Source organism: Hemitrygon akajei, chromosome 4 (genome assembly GCF_048418815.1).
Source record: "Hemitrygon akajei chromosome 4, sHemAka1.3, whole genome shotgun sequence".
NCBI lineage: Eukaryota > Metazoa > Chordata > Chondrichthyes > Myliobatiformes > Dasyatidae > Hemitrygon > Hemitrygon akajei.
Genome location: NC_133127.1, coordinates 26,811,022 through 26,830,401, shown reverse-complemented (window position 1 = coordinate 26,830,401; position 19,380 = coordinate 26,811,022). Strand labels below are relative to the sequence as shown.

The 19,380-nt window shown below is 38.2% G+C and overlaps 1 protein-coding gene across 3 annotated transcripts in view; it reads left to right on the top strand.

Annotated features, from left to right (window-relative positions):
• The window catches only part of LOC140726170 (pantothenate kinase 2, mitochondrial), a 36,806-nt gene extending 17,898 nt beyond the window's left edge, over positions 1-18,908 (top strand). For all 3 annotated transcript variants that reach the window (XM_073042176.1, XM_073042173.1, XM_073042174.1), the window contains exons 2-7: positions 2,508-2,860; positions 4,808-5,061; positions 8,167-8,343; positions 9,199-9,322; positions 17,062-17,187; positions 18,342-18,908. In XM_073042176.1, coding sequence (XP_072898277.1) covers positions 2,525-2,860; positions 4,808-5,061; positions 8,167-8,343; positions 9,199-9,322; positions 17,062-17,187; positions 18,342-18,392 — 1,068 coding nt within the window. In that variant the 5' untranslated portion in view covers positions 2,508-2,524 and the 3' untranslated portion in view covers positions 18,393-18,908. The remainder of the gene's footprint in view (positions 1-2,507; positions 2,861-4,807; positions 5,062-8,166; positions 8,344-9,198; positions 9,323-17,061; positions 17,188-18,341) is intronic.
• Positions 18,909-19,380: the final 472 nt, after the last annotated feature.

Below are 19,380 nucleotides of genomic sequence, written 5' to 3'. Positions count from 1 at the left end.
ATTCTGTTAGTATTTTTCCTTATACTACCTCAATGCTCTGTTGCCATTTATAAATGGTATAAATTTTTCGCTGTGCCTTCACATGACAATAATAAACTGATTTATTTATTGACCTGTTCTCCTAATTTGTCCATCAGAAGAATCTGGGACATTGTTATGCTAAAATGAAGCTTACTTAACTCTTTCTGAGGATTTGATAAATATAAAAAGAGGTTGGTAAACTGCTAAATTTTTAGAAGACTTTTTGCAAGGTTGCACTAGAGCAGGGGTTCCCAACTCGAGGTCTATGGACCCCACAGATAATGGTAGGGGTCCGTGGCACAAAAAAGGTTGGGAACCCTTACACTAGAGAATGGCTAACCAGAATAAACTGAATTGTGGGTTGTGTACAGACATGGATTAGGAATTGGCTTGGGACAGAGAGCAGACTAAAGCAGATGAACAGGCTGTGACAAATGAGATGCCACAGGGGCTTGTGTTTGCAACTTCAATTTTTTGTAATCAGTAAAGGTTTGGCTTGGGGGGGGGGGGGGGGGAACAAACCATCTTGTGTCCTATCTCTATTAGACTTCCCAATGAATGGTAGCACCCCATGATGTATTAAGGAAGAGAATGACTTTGCTGTACTCACCAAAAATGACAACATAGTGAATAAGTACAAGCATATATGCTGTAGTTAGCCATAATGAGACTAGCCTCTTGAATAATATGTATGGTTTTAGAATCCTTAAAGCTAAAGAAACAGTTTCAGACAGTGGAGTGTAACAGAGATTCATTGGACCAGTACAAAGGATGGTTTTGTTGTGTGAAGCAAGAATAAGTAGTCTAATTTTATTTTCTGAACTTCTAATATTGAGACCATCTCATCTAAGCTTACTAAATATGTTGAGGGGCTGTTACATTGAGTAACTTCTCCAGCTCCACTCAGATCAAGGATGTAGTAAGGGGACTTGCATGGACCCCAAGCAATGTTTTTTCTTGTATGATATGTGGATCAGTATGTATCGGTTCAGCCTGTGTGGGTGCTGCTGTGCCAAATGTATTGGTGCTGCTTTGTGCACTAGGGAGGGACTTGTTTCATTGCTTACACCATTTTCCATCCTGCTCTTGCCTTCAAATAGTTTATCTGACTCTTGTTCTGGATCTCTTGCCTCTATAATGAGTCTAATGTTCTAAGTTTTCTTGGCTATACGTCCCAATCTGCTAAGAATTTCCTTTTCTAAATTTCTCTTTTGCTTTGAAGTTGACTTTCTACATGCATGGCTCTGAGATATTTCTCCATGAATTGTGGCTTCCTTTTTGCTACAGTTAATAACTCTCAACTATAACATCAGAATCTTCTGCCTTTTTCCTCTCACCCTTTCCTTCCACCCCCACCAGTCTGTAAATTGAACAAATCATTCTGAGCAATTTCCACTGCCTGCATTCCTTTCACTACCAAATACAGCTTGTATTCTGTTCCCTGTTTGATACTTCAAAGGGATCATCCCTTCCCTATTCATTTCATGACTCCATGGTCATCCTTTTGATTTTCACCAATTACTGTCTTGTGGCAGATTTCCCATGTAACCATGAAGTTCTACATTTCTTCTAACCTCTTCTCTTCATATGCCTGCTTTGAGGAACCCCAGTTTACAGTCCATGGGAATGATCCTGGGTTTTCCTGTTCCTCTTCCCACTCTGCCATCTTGCACTATTATAGCAAGGCCCAGTGTGATCTTGAGGAAAGCACCTCATTCTGTGGGCACATACTGGCTTTCCAGATTCTATTGAATTCTCTAACTTTTGGTCTCTTGCATTCTTTCTTTATCAGAATTGGTCAGGTTATCTATCTGTATTAATGTCAATTTTTCTGTCTCCATGATCCCAGAAGACAAAGCTGTGCATCACCTGCATTTTTGAGCTCTTCCATCCTTTAATTATATTTTTTCTGTAACTCCCTTAATTTATTCTTAAAATCCACAAATAGGTCATGTTCTCCCCTTTATCTGCCCTTATGAATCGCATTGCTATTTATATTTTATCCTCAGATGCAGGCTGGTCTTGCTGTTAGAGATACTGTCTTTGTCCTATCCATCCCTCTTTGTAACTTGATGCTAACTTGTTTCCTGTCCATTCCAGTTCTGACAAAGAATTACTGACCTGAAACATTGACTCTTTCTCTTTCTGTAGATGCTGCCTGACCTTTTGACAGCATTTTCTATTCTTTCTGACCAGGATATGACTGGGTGTGGGATCTTTCTCCTGCTGAGGAGGCAAACAATTTCAGAATAAAGGCTAGGCCATTTAGGAAAGATATGGGGAAACTTCTTTATGGAGTCTTGAGTTCATCCAATGTATTATTAGTAGACTTGACTTGAAGGATGGGAGAGTAGTGTTAATGTAACAAATTTGCTGTGATCTCACTGAATGTAGAAGCATCCTTGAAGATCCAGGTGTATTGCTCCTGTTCACATTGTTTGATCCTCTTCTGTTAAGAAATTTTGCCTTTTTTCTTTCTTTTGTAGCTTTTCCTTGGTTTGGCATGGACATTGGTGGAACCTTGGTGAAACTGGTTTACTTTGAGCCAAAAGACATCACTGCTGAGGAAGAGCAGGAGGAAGTCGAAAACCTAAGAAGCATACGAAAATATTTGACATCCAATGTGGCTTATGGATCAACAGGGATTCGTGACGTGCACCTTGAACTCAAGGACTTGACAATTTGTGGACGCAAAGGCAATTTGCATTTCATAAGGTTTCCTACTCAGAACATGCCAGCATTTATTCAGATGGGCAAAGCCAAACACTTCTCAAGTTTGCACACAACTCTCTGTGCCACTGGAGGCGGGGCATACAAATTTGAACCAGACCTACGGACTGTATGTATATTTTCTCTTAGCAAAATCCAAAGCCACAGATATTAATCTTCTAAATTGTTTTCCTGTCTTTAGCTCAGTTCAGAATGTAGTGGTCAGTTGGTCTCAGTGTTAATGGACAATTCAATTTCTATTTCAGCAGTAGTTTTTAAAGCAGGGTTGTGATCCTTGCATGGTTGAAGGATGTTGAAAGATGTGTTGCCACCTCTACTCATTTAAATGTTTGTCTGCAGACTGGAAAATTGGTAATTATTTGATCACGAGGCTGAAATTGTGTGAAGAGCATGTCTCAGATGGTGGGGGAGGAATTGATTCTTAAGGGCTGTGTGTATGCGTAAGATCAAATACATCATTACAAAATTCTTGTCTGCCCAGCTACCAGTCCTGTGTAATGTTGCCCTTGTTTTCATTTTCAAATAGATTTTCTTAAAATTTGGGGTCGCACAGTAGTGTAGCAGTTAGCATAACGCTTTTAGAGTGCCAGTGACCTGGGTTAAATTTTGTCACTGAAGGTAAGGATTTTTGTCCGTTCTTCCAGTAACCTTGTGGAGACCTCGGTTTCGTCCCACATTCCAGATATGTACAGGTTATGTGCACCGTTTGAAGGTTGCTGACTTAAATAATGATTACTTTACAATAATTTTGTATTGCTGTACTGAAATAATTTAAGTATTTTTAGATTAATATTTAGTTGCAGTAATTAGTAATTATTTTCTTGTAAAGGTTTTATTGCTATCAACAAAGAACAATTGGAGGTTGTGCTCTCTGGATGACTGCCATAGCTATTAAGCGTGTGCATTCATGAAACGAGTTTAACAATTTAATCTCCAAGGATACTTGGTCAAGTTAGTTCATTGAATATCCTGTATGATCTTTCTGGATTTTTAGTTAGTCATCTCATTCCAGAAGTGCATTTGACTATAAATATAATGATATTATTCGTTTGCTCTTTTTTCAATTTAGAATATGTAAGTCTTGCAAAAAAAAAGCACTAAATACAGGTCCATCAACACATTTAGATGATCTGAATGATGATAGTATGAAATGAGACCTAGCAGTCTGTGAATTTACAAGCTGAAGTTCTAGTCCCATAAATCATTTTCATTCCCTTTTCCCCTTTTCATTTGACTCTTAAGTGATAGTGTGCTTTTGGTACCTTCTTAATAATAAACATTTACTTTTCCTAACTTTTTAGTTGATTTTTCCTGCAATCATGTCATGCTTATGGAAGTTTTGCCATATTATGTTCTATAATTAATCAATAGGTTTAAATGTGCGGACTGTTTATTAAATAAGATTTCATTCTAATCTGATCTGACTTCTTTATCCTCAATTGAATTAATATAATGTATTGGAGATTTGATTTTAAAACCAGCAAATAACCACTGAAGTGTCTGTAGTAGGTACTTGAAAGTTAAGTAGAAATAAAGCAATAAAAACAGATATTTGCCTGCTCTGATTGGTATTTGACTAGTCACAGAATTTTGGTTGCACTGAAATAGCTGTGGATAAATCAAATAACTTGATTTGTCAGATTCTGTTCTGCATTTGATCTGCTCCACAATGAGAGGAATGTAGTGTTCACTGGTTTGCTGAGCTGATGCCTGCTTATTGAGTGAGGTAATTCTACCCCTTTACAGTTATATTTCTACTTGAGCAGCCCGGTGACATTACATAGCTAAATCATGTAATTTACAGATTTTGCAGTAATCAACACTCAAATTCTAGGTTTGACAAGAAGTTTTACTATGAGAATTCTTCAGTGGGATTTATAACTTCTATAATGGATTTGGATGTGACTGCATTTGCTTCCTCTAGATTAGAGCTCTATGAAGGAAATGAAAAATATTTTCAGTAACAACTTGGATTGAAGAAAAAATAGTTGGGATAAAAACTTTTTAAATTGTTGCAAGTGTTACCTCATACTGAAGCTGGTTTGTTTAAAAATAGATTGCTAACCTACAGCTTCGAAAACTGGATGAACTTGACTGCCTTATCCATGGAATGATGTACATTGATGCAGTAGGCTTCAATGGGTGTGCAGAGTGCTACTACTTTCAACATCCAACTGATCCAGAAAGGTGCCAAAAAATGGCATGTGCTTTGGATAATCCATATCCATTGTTACTGGTGAACATCGGATCAGGAGTCAGTATTCTCGCTGTATACTCAAAGGATAATTACAAGCGGGTAACTGGCACCAGGTAAGCAACAAATGCAGCAGATACTTCTAAAATGAATGTGATTGCCATGCCTTAGAATAGTGTTTGTTTTACTGGGAAGCCTGAAATGCCCATATAATGAGTAGAGAATATAACTTTAATATTCTCTTCTATTTAACATTTGTGCATAAACTATTGTTTCATGAAGTGTGTAGTTCTGGTTGCATAAGAAGGATGTGAAACCTTAAGAGCGGGGTTCCCAATCTGGGGTTTCTTGGACTTCTTGCTTAATGATAATTGGTCCATGGCATTAAAAAAAAGTTTGAGAACCTCTGCTTTAGAGACAGTGTCTTATGAGAATGCGTTGAGCACACTAAGGCTTTCTCTTTGGAGAGGAGAATGAGAGATGACTTGATAGAGGTGTGCGAGACAATCAGAGGCATAGGTTGAGTGGATAGCCAGACTTTTACCCAAGGTGGAAATGGCTAATACAAGGGGGCATAATTTTACGGTGATTGGAGGAAAGTATAGGGGAGGCATGCCAGAGATACTTTTTTATACAAAGTTGTCGATTCATGGAACACCCTGCCAGGGGTGGTGGTGGAGGGTCATTTAAGAGATTCTTAGATAAGCAAATGAAAGAAATATGCAGGGCTGTGCAGTAGGGAAGGGTTGTATTAATCTTTGTCAATTAAAGGGTTGCTACATGGGCTGTAAGGCCTGTACTGTGCTGAACTGTTCAATGTTCTATTTTGAGAATTTGGTGCAGAATGTGGGGTCTGTCGAAGGGATGGTTGCTGCTGCTTTGATTTTGGTGAGCATGACACTAACTGAAGCAGCAGATCAAGCTCCAGACCAAAGACTTGCTATTCTCCACACTGCAACAAAATCGGGAATATGCTGGACTGAAATGTTGCTGCAACTGTGCTCCTCGCTGAGTATCCTAGTAGCTCTTCTCATTCCTATTGATTTAACTTGATATCTGAGCCTCCATCTTCACATCAGCTGTGTAAATGGCAAAGGCCACTTATTTCAATAGGTTACTGTTTTGCTTTAGTTCCAGTAGTTCATCCTTGTGTTTTAAAATTCATGCTTTAAATTTATGCTATTTTTAAATTTCCACTGAATGTCAGACATTTAAAAACTATGACGATGCCTTTAACAAAAGTGAGTTGTCAGGCATTTATGGTAGTGCTTGTGGGTGATTGAGACTGGTGGAAAACAGTACAGGTTTCACACAAGACATGTTCATTGCATGAAATATGTAGGGAGAGTGGGTCTGATGGTATTTCATAGTGATTAGGTTATTTGCTTCATCAGCTTATTCCCCTTAGTATCCAACTTTTAATTAATGGTACCCAGACTTGATATTCTCATCTGTAATGCTTATCTGTAAACATTTATGATACGGCTTAAATTATCAGATGCAAAATAGTTTGAATGTAATTCCATTGCGCTGTCATATAATGCTAACTTGATCATTCACAGGAAAAAATCTATGCTTAATTCTGCAGAAACTTTTGCTGGTTTTCAACCTTGAATCCTTGAGTTATTAGAGTACTTTGTCGTTCATGCATTTTTTAACAGTGGAAATATTTTAATGTAAATTGCAAAAGGAAATGAGTTTTTAATAAAAAAAAATTAGACTAACAAATATTGGGTTGATCTGAGACACAGATGTTTCAATTTCTTTTAAATCCTGATCCCACTTGACTGAGAAATTTTTAAATTTAACTGATGTGGTGCATTTCACAAATTTACTCATCAAAATGTGGTTTGTTGATTGCCTCTCCTTTTCATGACTTGATTGTTTTCAAAAAAATCTTGTTAATGCAAGTATCTAGACATCACAATGTTACTTTTTCCGCAGCATATTTTTAGGACAAATACCAAAGTCTATTGCACGATCTTCTGCAGTGGTGTGCGAACTTTGTATTTCCTGGCCTATGCACCCTCTATTCCAACAATGATCATTTTTATCCTGTATTTAGTGCCTGTGTGTATCCTAAACTGTTTTTTAAACCCTAATTTTAATAATTATTTTCATTCTTTATCTGCCTTTAAGCAGCCTTTTAATGAGGTTGCAATACTTTTTCCTGTATTGAAGTTTATGCAAATGTTTTCCTGAAGTTTTGCTAAATCGGTAATATAGATGGAGGTTTCCCAATCATAGAAAGCCTTGATTTGGCAAAAAACAAAACAGCTTAAAATAGGTTTCTAAGACAGGCTTCTTGCTGTGGTCTACCTTTGTTTTTGTGTGCGTGTGTGTCATCCTTCCATCTACCACTATTCCCCATGCCCCACTCCCCAACTGCTTCTTTTTCACCTCCGCCCCAGGGAAAGGATGCTCTGCTATGATTAAGAACTTAAATGCTTAATTGAGAACTTTGCACTTTTCAATTATTATTAACACATCTATGAAAAAGTTTGGGACACCTTACACCAAAGCTGCTAGTGCAATTATTATTCAAAGTCATTGTGTTTGGAAACTTATTTTTTTCTGGGTAAGATTTTTATCTTGAAATAGAAGTGTTGATTTTCCGTCTTCTCCCTACTGTGAAGTGAAATGCTCAAGCAGCCAGAGGTTTGTGGCTGCATCTGGCGACAATGGAAGCATTGATAGTAGCACCTCAACTAACTTCAGCAATGGAACACAATAAATGGAAACATAATTTGAAATGCTGTTTATTATAATATCAATATAGCATAACCTTCAGAGAACAGAAGATGTTCCTTGATGTGCTAAAGGTGGTTAACATGAGGGCCATAGTAGCGAGATGCCTTTACAGCTTGGGTTAGAGTTTGGAGTTCTGATTGTGATCCCCCATTCCAAAGACATACCATTTGGTAGGTTAATTGGTCATTGTAAATTGTCCCATGGTTAGGTTCAGGTTTGATAGGGTGGGCTGCTGGGTGGTGCGTCTTGTTGGGACAGAAGGGCCTTATCCATGCTGTATCTCTATAATGCATACATTCATTGCTTCTGTTTTCAAAGCATGCCACTAGATGGTGCAATTGCAATAGTAATTATATAACAGTTACTGGGGGGGGGGGGGGGGAGAAATTGTTTAAGCTTGCCCACAAATAATATGTAAGATATGGGATTGAAAATTTGTTCCTAACCCACCTCATGAAATGTTTTTTCAGTCTTGGTGGTGGAACCTTTCTTGGTCTTTGCTGCCTCCTGACTGGTTGTTCAACCTTTGAAGAAGCCCTTGAAATGGCATCACTTGGAGAAAGTACAAAGGTGGATAAATTAGTAAGGGATATCTATGGTGGAGACTATGACAGGTTTGGACTTCCAGGCTGGGCTGTGGCATCCAGGTGAGAGAGTCCTTTGATTATTTTTGCCCTTGTAAGGAAATAGTGTTTTTAAAAGAAAATCTAGTTTGTGTTGACAAACAAATGTTGGCAATTTAAACTTCCTTCATTTTTGAAATACTTTCAAGCTATATGCAGATTTTCAACAATGTATGGTTTTTTTTTAAAACTGCACAGTAAATGAAAGTTACTTCTAAAAGGAAAAAATGAGAACCTATGTATAGCGTATTGATCTCTATTCCTGAAATATTCTCCTTTCATTTATGTGTAATGACTTGTTGAAGATTTTTCTACTTGGAGCATCAGATTTCAAATTAACTTGATCCAGGTGTTGCTTAATTGCTTTACTCTAATTTGATCTCTGCACTCTGATCAAGTACCAATTCTTTAAACAGAAGTAGTACATAAGTTATTTGACTCTGACAGTATCCACAGCTGAACCTAATTCTGTGTGCAGTGTCCATTAGGGGTCACTAGATATCCAGGAGCGTGAAAACAATCCTTGTAGGATAAGAATGTGATTTAAAGCAAAGGGTATGTGTAGGGTTCCATCAGCATTACAATAATTGTAACCTTTTCTTATAGGGGCACACTAAATGCTGCTGTTTTTTAAAAAAAAAAGAAACAAAAAATGCCTAAAGAGCTGGGTTAAGATGCAATAGTCATCAAGGTTATGAAGTTTTCAGATGGCGTGTTAATCCTCTTAAGTCTTAAAAAACTTGCTTTTCCAGGTGATAACAGCAGTTTATAATGATTTGTAGTAATTGGAGTTAAAATTGTCAGATTGCCCCAAAAGTGGGATTGGTAGTATAGGACTGAGTCAGTTGTATCTTTCCAAAACTTTGTTTCCTTCTCTAGTTTTGGCAATATGATGAGTAAAGAAAAACGGGAAGCAGTGAACAAAGAAGATTTGGCTAGAGCTACTTTGGTCACCATCACAAACAACATTGGCTCCATAGCCAGGATGTGTGCACTGAATGAGGTTGGAACAGTTTTGAAACACTTTTTGTCTGTAATGTGAAAGAATCAGCATAAATTCTATTTGTGTACAGTCGTTGAGTGGATCTTGCTGACGTTAAACAAATGTTTGTCTAATTAAAAATGTACTCAGAAAAGTTAAAATTAAAGGAAATATTTAAGATTTTGCTATGGTAGCGATATGGAGAACTTTTAAAATTATTAAATCATTATGCAGAGGCCAGTGGTTCAGCTTTGGCAGTTCTTAGTTTTTGAAGAATTCATTCAAACTAATAGGGATTTGCCCAAAGGAGGAAAATTTGCTTTGTGTTTTTAGCTTCTTTACAGTGCTGCCTTGTAGCATCCAGATCAAGCAGCATTGTACAGGGCTATGAAAGCACCAAGGCCTATACTGCAAGTTCCAATTGGGTAGAAATGCAAATATTTAAGTTGATTAATGAAGTTCCAGATAAAGAATAAGTATATGCATTAAATATTAACAGCTCAACTTTAAAGCACTGCAGAGCCTTAGTCTATTAAAGAGCTTCTTAACCTCACTTCACAATGATCAAAATCAGTAAACTGTCTAAGACTTGCATGGAACCCACCAGAGTGCTAATCTCTTGCAACATCTGGTTGGTTCTTCATATTTGGTAGACCAGGAAATAGTAACTGTAACCTTTTGAAATTTTAGTTCTTTTTTTTAAAAACCTAAATCACTACTTAGCTAAGACTTTATCTGGTTTGACCTTGATCATTCCCATTGAAGTTCAAAGAATCTATAATTTTCTAGCCCATCATCATAATTTGCTTGATGTTATGGATTTTTTAAACTTTCTAAAGCCTAACCGTGTTCCTGAAGCAGAAGCTTGACCCTTCAATTACATCCACAGATGAATTAAATATCTTAAGACTGAAGAGACTACAATAATTTAGTCTAAATTAAGAAATTTGGTAAAATTTCTATTATTCTCTTGCTAACAGCTGTATGTTTATAGATTGCATCATTTATTTCACTTGGTTGTACGTTCATTCTTTGTGGGGTCTTTTCAGGAGAATTTTCTGACAACTATTCATTATGGTTGATGATGTTTACGAACAACATAATCAGCCTGTTACTAACTAGCTGGTAATTGCCATCATGATTACAATGGTGAAGCCTTTTCTAAAGCAAGGCAGTCAGGTAGTAATGATTTGAGGGGGTGGGTTAAGACCCAGAACAAGACATGCCCAAGAAAATATTGAAGAATCTAACAGCTGGAAAAAAGCTACTTTCGTCATGTTTTGGCAGCCAGATCTGTTGAAGACATTGTCCCTGCTGTTCAGAAGAAAATCAAAATAATAACAAATCTGTTAAATGAGGTGATTAAATTGATTAACAGACACTTATTAACAGTTTTAAACTTCTGTTTATGTGTATAAATTCAGGATTTTTCTGTTAATGCACTATTTCTCCTACAATTTTCATGTTTTATGTTAATGCATTTCAAATTATTACTTTGGCGTGTATATGCTTTGTAATTGTCTTATAATCTTGCATGTTAATTTTTTTAAGCTTGTCTATATGAGATCTTGTGTGCCATCCTGCACCATTTTCATTCCCCTTAAATTATTTAAGCTCTTTGTATGCTTCCATCTTTCAATAGATTAGTAGATCTTAACAGATTTGTTAAGCTGGTTGATGATTACTTCTACTCAGTATGTTTTGATGATTGGCCTTTGGTGTTCAAAGTGAATTACCTCCTGGAAATGACTGAAAAGCAGACCTGCGTTTAATTTACACTGATTAATCTGCTGAAACTGCTTGTGTTGGCATTACATATTCAATTTTACAAGTACATGAGCCTTTATCACTTCAAACCATTATTTGTGGCCTTCTGTTTTTTGAAGTGCTTTTAGTGTTTTCATTAGCATTCTAGAAGCTCTCTGCAACCTTCTTTCAGTGTATTTTTTATTGTCATCTACAAATCCCTTGCATTGAAGGCTAACATGTTTTGCCATGCTAGTTGCTTGTTGTAACCATGCTAAATTTCAGTGACATGCATAAGGGCATCAGGTCCAGATATATTTCTATTGTTTGTTAACCAGCCCCCAATCCATGCCTAGTTGTCATCTCCATTTCCATGTGCTGTTTTTAAACTCTTTGTACTGTATAGATCTGTTTACTGTTTCTAGGAAGATTTGTGCATGTTGACAGACATTAGTTTAATTTAGCTGTTACTTTTTCTCCAAATGCCTGCAATGATCCAATGTTATTTAAGCTTTTCTCTATAGCGTTTACATTCTGATGTTCATGGGCTTCTTATTGATTTCAGGGCGGTCCTCTGAATTCAGATTTTTTTCAATCCCATTGCAGTTATTGTATCATTGAAAGATTTTTTCTTAGATCTAATACAATGGATTCTGGTTATTTGGGATGCATCGGGACTGGAACATTTTGGCCCAATTACACAGGTGCCGCAAAAAGCCAGAGGTTCATGAAAATAGTTAAAAAGGTATAAAGAAAAGGCAAACTACCATTTAACCAAGTAACAAATTATGTATTTAACTGAAACACAGAACAAGTTAAAACACTATCAATACTACAACAGTTCTATATTAGTTCCTAATAGTTATCGACAGAGGAATTCATCCAGTCTACGCTGGCACATTCTTTTGATTGTAAATGAAGAAAATCACTACAACCTAGTGTAGGTAGATAATGGATTGCTTTCAAACAATGCTTTCTATGATTGCGTCTTCCAAATCTTCATATTGTAACATTCAAAATGCTTGTCGATACCTTCAAATACTTTGTAATTCCTAGCTTGAAGTAATGAAATAGTTTCATACAACAACATGCACAAAATGCTGGTGGAACACAGCAGGCCAGGCAGCATTTATAAGGAGAAGGACTGTCGATGTTTCGGGCTGAGACCCTTCGTCAGGACTAACTGAAAGGAAAGATAGTAAGAGATTTGAAAGTAGTGGGGGGAGGGGGAAATGTGAAATGATAGGAGAAGACCGGAGGGGGTGGGATGAAGCTGAGAGCTGGAAAGGTGATTGGTGAAAGTGATACCAAGCTGGAGAAGGGAAAGGATCATGGGACGGGAGGTCTCGGGAGAAAGAAAGGGGGGGGCGGGGAAGCACCAGAGGGAGATGGAGAACAGGCAAACAACTAAATATGTCAGGGATGGGGTAAGAAGGGGAGGAGGGGCATTAACGGAAGTTAGAGAAGTCAATGTTCATGCCATCAGGTTGGAGGCTACCCAACCGGTATATAAGGTGTTGTTCCTCCAACCTGAGTTTGGATTCATTTTGACAGTAGAGGAGGCCATGGATAGACATATCAGAATGGGACGTGGAATTAAAATGTGTGGCCACTGGGAGATCCTGCTTTCTCTGGCGGACCGAGCGTAGGTATACAGCGAAACGGTCTCACAGTCTGCGTTGGGTCTCACCAATATATAAAAGGCCACACCGGGAGCACCGGACGCAGCATACCACACCAGCCGACTCACAGGTGAAGTGTCGCCTCACCTGAAAGGACTGTCTGGGGCCCTGAATGGTGGTGAGGGAGGAAGTGTAAGGGCAGGTGTAGCACTTGTTCCGCTTACAAGGTTAAGTGCCAGGAGGGAGATCGGTGGGAAGGGATGGGGGGGGGGGGGGGGGGTTGACTGGACAAGGGAGCCGCGTAGGGAGTGCGATCCCTGCAGAAAGGGAGGGGAGAGGGAAAGATGTGCTTGGTAGTGGGATCCCGTTGGAGGTGGCGGAAGTTACGGAGAATTATACATTGGACCTGGAGGCTGGTGGGGTGGTAAGTGAGGACAAGGGGAACCCTATCCCGAGTGGGGTGGCGGGCAGATGGGGTGAGAGCAGATGTGTGTGAAATGGGAGAGATGCGTTTGAGAGCAGAGTTGATGGTGGAAGAAGGGAAGCCCCTTTGTTTAAAAAAGGAAGACATCTCCTTCGTCCTGGAATGAAAAGCCTCATCCTGAGAGCAGATGCGGCGGAGACCGAGGAATTGTGAGAAGGGGTTAGCATTTTTGCAAGAGACAGTGTGTGAAGAGGAATAGTCCAGGTAGCTGTGAGAGTCTGTAGGCTTAAAGTAGATATCAGCAGATAAGCATCTCCAGAGATGGAGACAGAAAGATCAAGAAAGGGGAGGGAGGTGTCGGAAATGGACCAGGTAAATTTAGATAGATAGATAGATACTTTATTCATCCCCATGGGGAAATTCAACTTTTTTTCCAATGTCCCATACACGTGTTGTAGCAAAACTAATAACATACAATACTTAACTCAGTAAAAAAATATGATATGCATCTAAATCACTATCTCAAACAGCATTAATAATAGCTTTTAAAAAGTTCTTAAGTCCTGGCGGTTGAATTGTAAAGCCTAATGGCATTGGGGAGTATTGACCTCTTCATCCTGTCAGAGGAGCATTGCATCGATAGTAACCTGTCGCTGAAACTGCTTCTCTGTCTCTGGATGGTGCTATGTAGAGGATGTTCAGAGTTTTCCATAATTGACCGTAGCCTACTCAGCGCCCTTCGCTCAGCTACCGATGTTAAACTCTCCAGTACTTTGCCCACGACAGAGCCCGCCTTCCTTACCAGCTTATTAAGACGTGAGGCGTCCCTCTTCTTAATGCTTCCTCCCCAACACGCCACCACAAAGAAGAGGGCGCTCTCCACAACTGACCTATAGAACATCTTCAGCATCTCACTACAGACATTGAATGACGCCAACCTTCTAAGGAAGTACAGTCGACTCTGTGCCTTTCTGCACAAGGCATCTGTGTTGGCAGTCCAATTTGAGGGCAGGGTGAAAGTTGGAGGCAAAGTTAATGAAGTCAGCGAGCTCAGCGTGCTTGCAGGAGGCAGTGCCAATGCAGTCGTCGATGTAGCGAAGGAAAAGTGGGGGATGGATACCCGTATAGACTTGGAACATGGACTTTTCCACAAAGCCAACAAAAAGGCAGGCATAACTGGGACCCATGCAGGTGCCCATGGCTACACCCTTGGTTTGGAGGAAGTGGGAGGAGCCAAAGGAGAAATTATTGAGAGTAAGAACTAATTCCGCTAGACAGAGGAGAGTGGTGGTAGAGGGGAATTGGTTAGGTCTGGAATCCAAAAAGAAGCGAAAAGGTTCGAGACTATCTCGGTGGGAGATGGAGGTATATAGGGACTGGACGTCCATGGTGAAAATAAGGCGGTGGGGGCCAGGGAACTTAAAATCATTGAAAAAATTCAAAGCATGAGAAGTGTCACGAACATAGGTGGGAAGAGATCGAACAAGGGGGGATAAGACAGTGTCAAGGTATGCAGAAATGAGTTCAGTGGGGCAGGAGCAAGCTGAGACAATAGGTCTACCTGGACAGGAAGTTTTGTGGATCTTGGGTAGGAGGTAGAAACGGGAAGTGTGGGGTGTGGGAACTATGAGGTTGGTGGCAGTGGATGGGAGATCCCCAGAGCTGATAAGGTTGGTGATGGTATAGGAGACAATGGCCTGGTGCTCCTTAGTGGGGTCATGATCAAGGGGTAAATAAGAGGAGGTATCAGAGTTGTCGCTGTGCTTCGGCCAGGTAGAGGTCAGTACGCCAGACAACAACAGCTCCCCCCTTATCAGCAGGTTTTATAGTGAGGTTGGGATTGGTGCGGAGGGAGCGGAGAGCAAAGCATTCGGAAGGAGTTGGGTTGGAATTGGAACAGGGTGCAGTGAAGTTGAGACGGTTGATGTCCCATCGGCAATTAGCAATAAAGAGATCCAGAGCAGGCAGAAGACCAGACTGGGGTGTCCATGAAGAGGAGGAGGGTTGAAGACGGGAGAAGGGGTCATCGGTGGGGGTAGAGAGAGAAATAGTTTCATGTTTACTCCAGCTGTTCCTGGCATCTTTAAGCCTGAATGCTTGAAACTGCAGTGAGAAAAACAGTTTGGAATTGTCTTAATGCTTATTTCTCGCCAACTAACAGTGACAAAAATCACTGCTTTTTGATTAGAAACACACGTAACTGATGCCATTTAAAAACATTGCTCTAAGCACAGGGTAGTGGATGTGACTGACACTAGTTAGAAACTGTCTGGGAAGAGTCTGCTGTCACAATTAGATGACATAGTGTTTTGAATTAACAAAGGGAATCCCAGCTGTTTTCTTGATTATTTTTGTTCTTTAAGAATTGTCCCATATAAGCAGCTGCTTTGATTAACTGATGGTTCAATAAACCAGAATCCACTGTACTACATTTTAATTTCTTGATAGCCATGTTTGGATTACTTTCGTTTTTTATTAAATATATCAATCTGGTTTATTATAAATCCCTGAAAAGACTCAATGTGTTAATTCTTGAGTTGTTTTGTTATGCCTTTCAGTTTCCCACCTACCATATCCAACTCTGACCTCATCTTCATAATATGGTTTATTCAGGTTTTAGAACCCTGAATTCAGAATGAACTAAATTGTTTTTAATATTGATATAAAATTTTTAAATTTAATGATTTTTCTCTCCTGAAGCCTCTGTAACATCAAGGTTATTCATTAACCTTGCCTTATTGTATAGAACCAAGGCCTGTTCCCTAGTAGATTTTCAACACGTTGATCCAGAGAGTAATCTGGAGTACTCAAGAATTTCTTCCCTATGATACTATTTAAGGTTTGTCCAGTCTTTGGAGATTTATGGTTCTCATGATTACTGTATTACACTTGTAACGTTCACCTCTTCCCAGATTTATACTACACGCTATATCACCGTGCTTAAGGGGAAGGGTATGTGGAAGGGTGGCTCCCTTCAATATCTTCTGTCCCCATCTAATGCTGCTACTTGGCTCCACCCAAGCTGATTCTATTACTTGAGCTATTTTTTACTGTCGTATCCAATTGGATATTAGTGGGTACATCTCAATTTTCCTTCATTTTTGTCTGTTTCTAAGTTGAATTTCCAATAATATTTAATTTGCTATCTTGGTTACTCTGCAACTGTTTCCATAGTGGCTAAAGAATCATATCCACTTTTTGTGCCATTATCTGCATGCTGTACTCACTAGAGATGAATTACAAATATTCTACCTTTTATCCCATTATCTGACTCTCCTTCTGTATGACATGTCCTTCTCTGACAGTATTGATTATAATTAATCATGTTGCTATTGTGATGTCCTAATTTTTTTAAATGTCACTTCACTTTAACTGTTGTGTGCACTCCTCCCCTGTCTTGTTAGCATTTGCCTTAATGCCTTATCCACAGATCTAATTGTTAACTTTTCACTGGCATTGATCCCAGTCTATTTCAAGTGAATCCTGTCCCAGTTGATAAATTCCTTTTCCCAATGATGATGCCAATGTCCTGAGCATTGAAATTCTTTATTCCCACATCAGTCTGATTTGCTTAGTTGACGTTCTGGTAATTGTCCATATGCCTCATAAAATTCCAAGATTTTCAGCTTTGGATACTGAGAAGAGCTATTTTCCAAGAGATATTTAAATCTTCAGATTATCCTTCAGATTTCTCCCCTTAAATGCCTCATTCCCTTCCACTCATATTCTTAAGTGACTAACTCTATTCATCTATCTTTCAGTATTGTGACATACCAATGGTAAAACTGACTTCAGAGTTCTTGGAGGAAATAAATTGTACATTTTTCCCATGTGATTTGCTGAAATTTACAATTCAGTTTTGCATGTCCTCATTTATGTTTTTGGAGTTAAAATGTGTACTTTATTTCAAATAACTTGAATTTTTTTTTTCTGTTCTATGCCTAAAGCTTCTAATTTTTCTTGTTTAGAACATTAACAGAGTGGTGTTTGTTGGTAACTTTCTAAGGATCAATACTTTATCTATGAAGCTATTGGCCTATGCTTTGGATTATTGGTCAAAGGGACAATTGAAGGCATTCTTTATGGAACATGAGGTGAGCTACTGTTTCTTTCAAGAAAGTTTACTTGGAATATTTTGGAAAGGACTTCTGTATCTGTGTATTACATAGATGAATTGACATTCTGACACTACATAGCAAGGTTGCATGATAGTTATCCTGACAGTTTTCTTTGTTATAACAATCATGATGCATACTTGTTTGCCTCTTGTAGTATAGGTAACAACTCTGAATACGGTCTGGTTTTGAATCTTCTGATGTATTCTGATTTAGATAAGTGACTGCATGAAGAATCTGAATTCCCCATCAAGATGGATTAAAAAAAACCCAATAAATTAGCTAAAATATCATTAGACCTTTGGTAAATTGATGGGGAGTTTAGAGCCAGTGGGTGGTGAATATGTAGAATTCATTGCTACAGATGGTTGTGGAGGCTGTCATTAAGTATATTTAAAGTGGAATTTGGTATGTTCTTGATTGGTCAAGGCATCAAAGGTTATGGGGAGAAGGCCAGGAATGGGGTTGAGGGATAATAAACCAACTGTGATGGAATAGTGAAGCAGGCTCGATGGGCCGAATGAGTTAACTCTGCAGCTCTGTCTTGTGGCTTTGTTGTCTTAAATTATGAAATTGTCCTTGTCATTCTAAGTTTGAAAAGCTAATTGTGGCTTGGCTTGGTAGACTCAGCGTAGACTTTGATCATACAAAATTCAAATATTGCTTACCACTTGTATATAGCTGGTTGTTCTTCATAAAAATAGGCATGTAATTTTTAAAATCCAAACTTTTATCACGATGCAGTGAATTTTTTGAAGTGGAGTCCCCTTTTTCATGTTTTACCTACAAAGTGAGTGTTTGTAATATGAATTTAAAAAATGCTATTGATTCTCAATGACTTTCTCATGGAGGATTTTGTTTGGATTTGGGTATGTGGAGCCATGCCTGTAATTTTGAAAACTGAGTTTGGGGGTTTTGTGGCAAAAATTCTAATCCCATTACATACAAACTTAAATGATGTCGAAGTCTGCAGGTTCTGCAAGGCATTGGTATAAAACATCAGAGCTCGTGTTCAAAATAACATATTCAATGATTGCTTTACTACTCTCATTTTGATTTGAAGGAAGAATTTGTCTATATTTGCTGTTTTTAGTTTTAAATTGTATTCTGTAACATCAATTTTGTTATTACAGGGTTACTTTGGCGCTGTGGGAGCCTTGCTCGAGCTTGTTAACTCCGTTTGAATCTCCATTAAATCTCTTCAGTTGGTTTTGTAGCTCCGTAACGAGGCTGCTGTGGAAGAGAAGGCAGTAAAGAGAAACTACTTCAATGCAAGTTGTGACCTAATTAAATTCCTCTGAACTTATTTATGGGAATATCTTGGTGCAAGAGAGAAGGAAAGGTCTGTTTTTAATACATAAAAAAGCACCTTTTTTTAATATAGTATATGAAGATCTGCACTTTTGTACTTCCAACTACACTTCGAAGGAAAGAATTGAACTATTTTGTTTGCATCTTGCATCTTTTCTATACATATGGCACCTTTTTATAGAACTATTTTTCTAAACTGGAAGTGGCAATTATATTAAAAAGAAAATGCAGAGATGTATTTTATTTTGCTTTGGGTGGGGTGGGGAAAACCCTTAAATTTCAGCCCTTTTTGAAGTAGCAAATTTTACTGAGTCGATGTACAGTTTTTAATATATGGTAATTTAAATATTGTTATCTACAGTGAAATAAAAAGATAGTTACTCATTATATATCATGAGTCTCATTTGTTTTTTTTTATTCTTCGAAATGCCTGATAAAATTACCACCACACTGTTCCAGTAATTGAGATCCTCTACTCCAAATATCAGCCAATAATAAAAAAATCAAGAGCTGGGAAAATTTCAACTGCATTCTATCCTACTTCATTCCTCTTTCTTTGTAACATGGTACATTGATCCTCTGTCCTTATGTTCTAGCCATGAACTGACCAGTATAAAACAGTCAGTTTTGTATTTGAGAAAGATTGCATCCTGCTTGACTTCCACATCAATGGTTTATAAGTAAATAAAATCCCCTTGAATCATTTACTGTATTATAATTACTTCCACATGTCCATTTTATTCTCAGATTTGGTTATTGTGCAAAAATATAAATTGAGTTAGATGTTAAGTATTAAAACAAAGGTTCACATACGTTTCCCAACAAATTCATGTAATATTGGATTAATTTTCTCAAATAAAT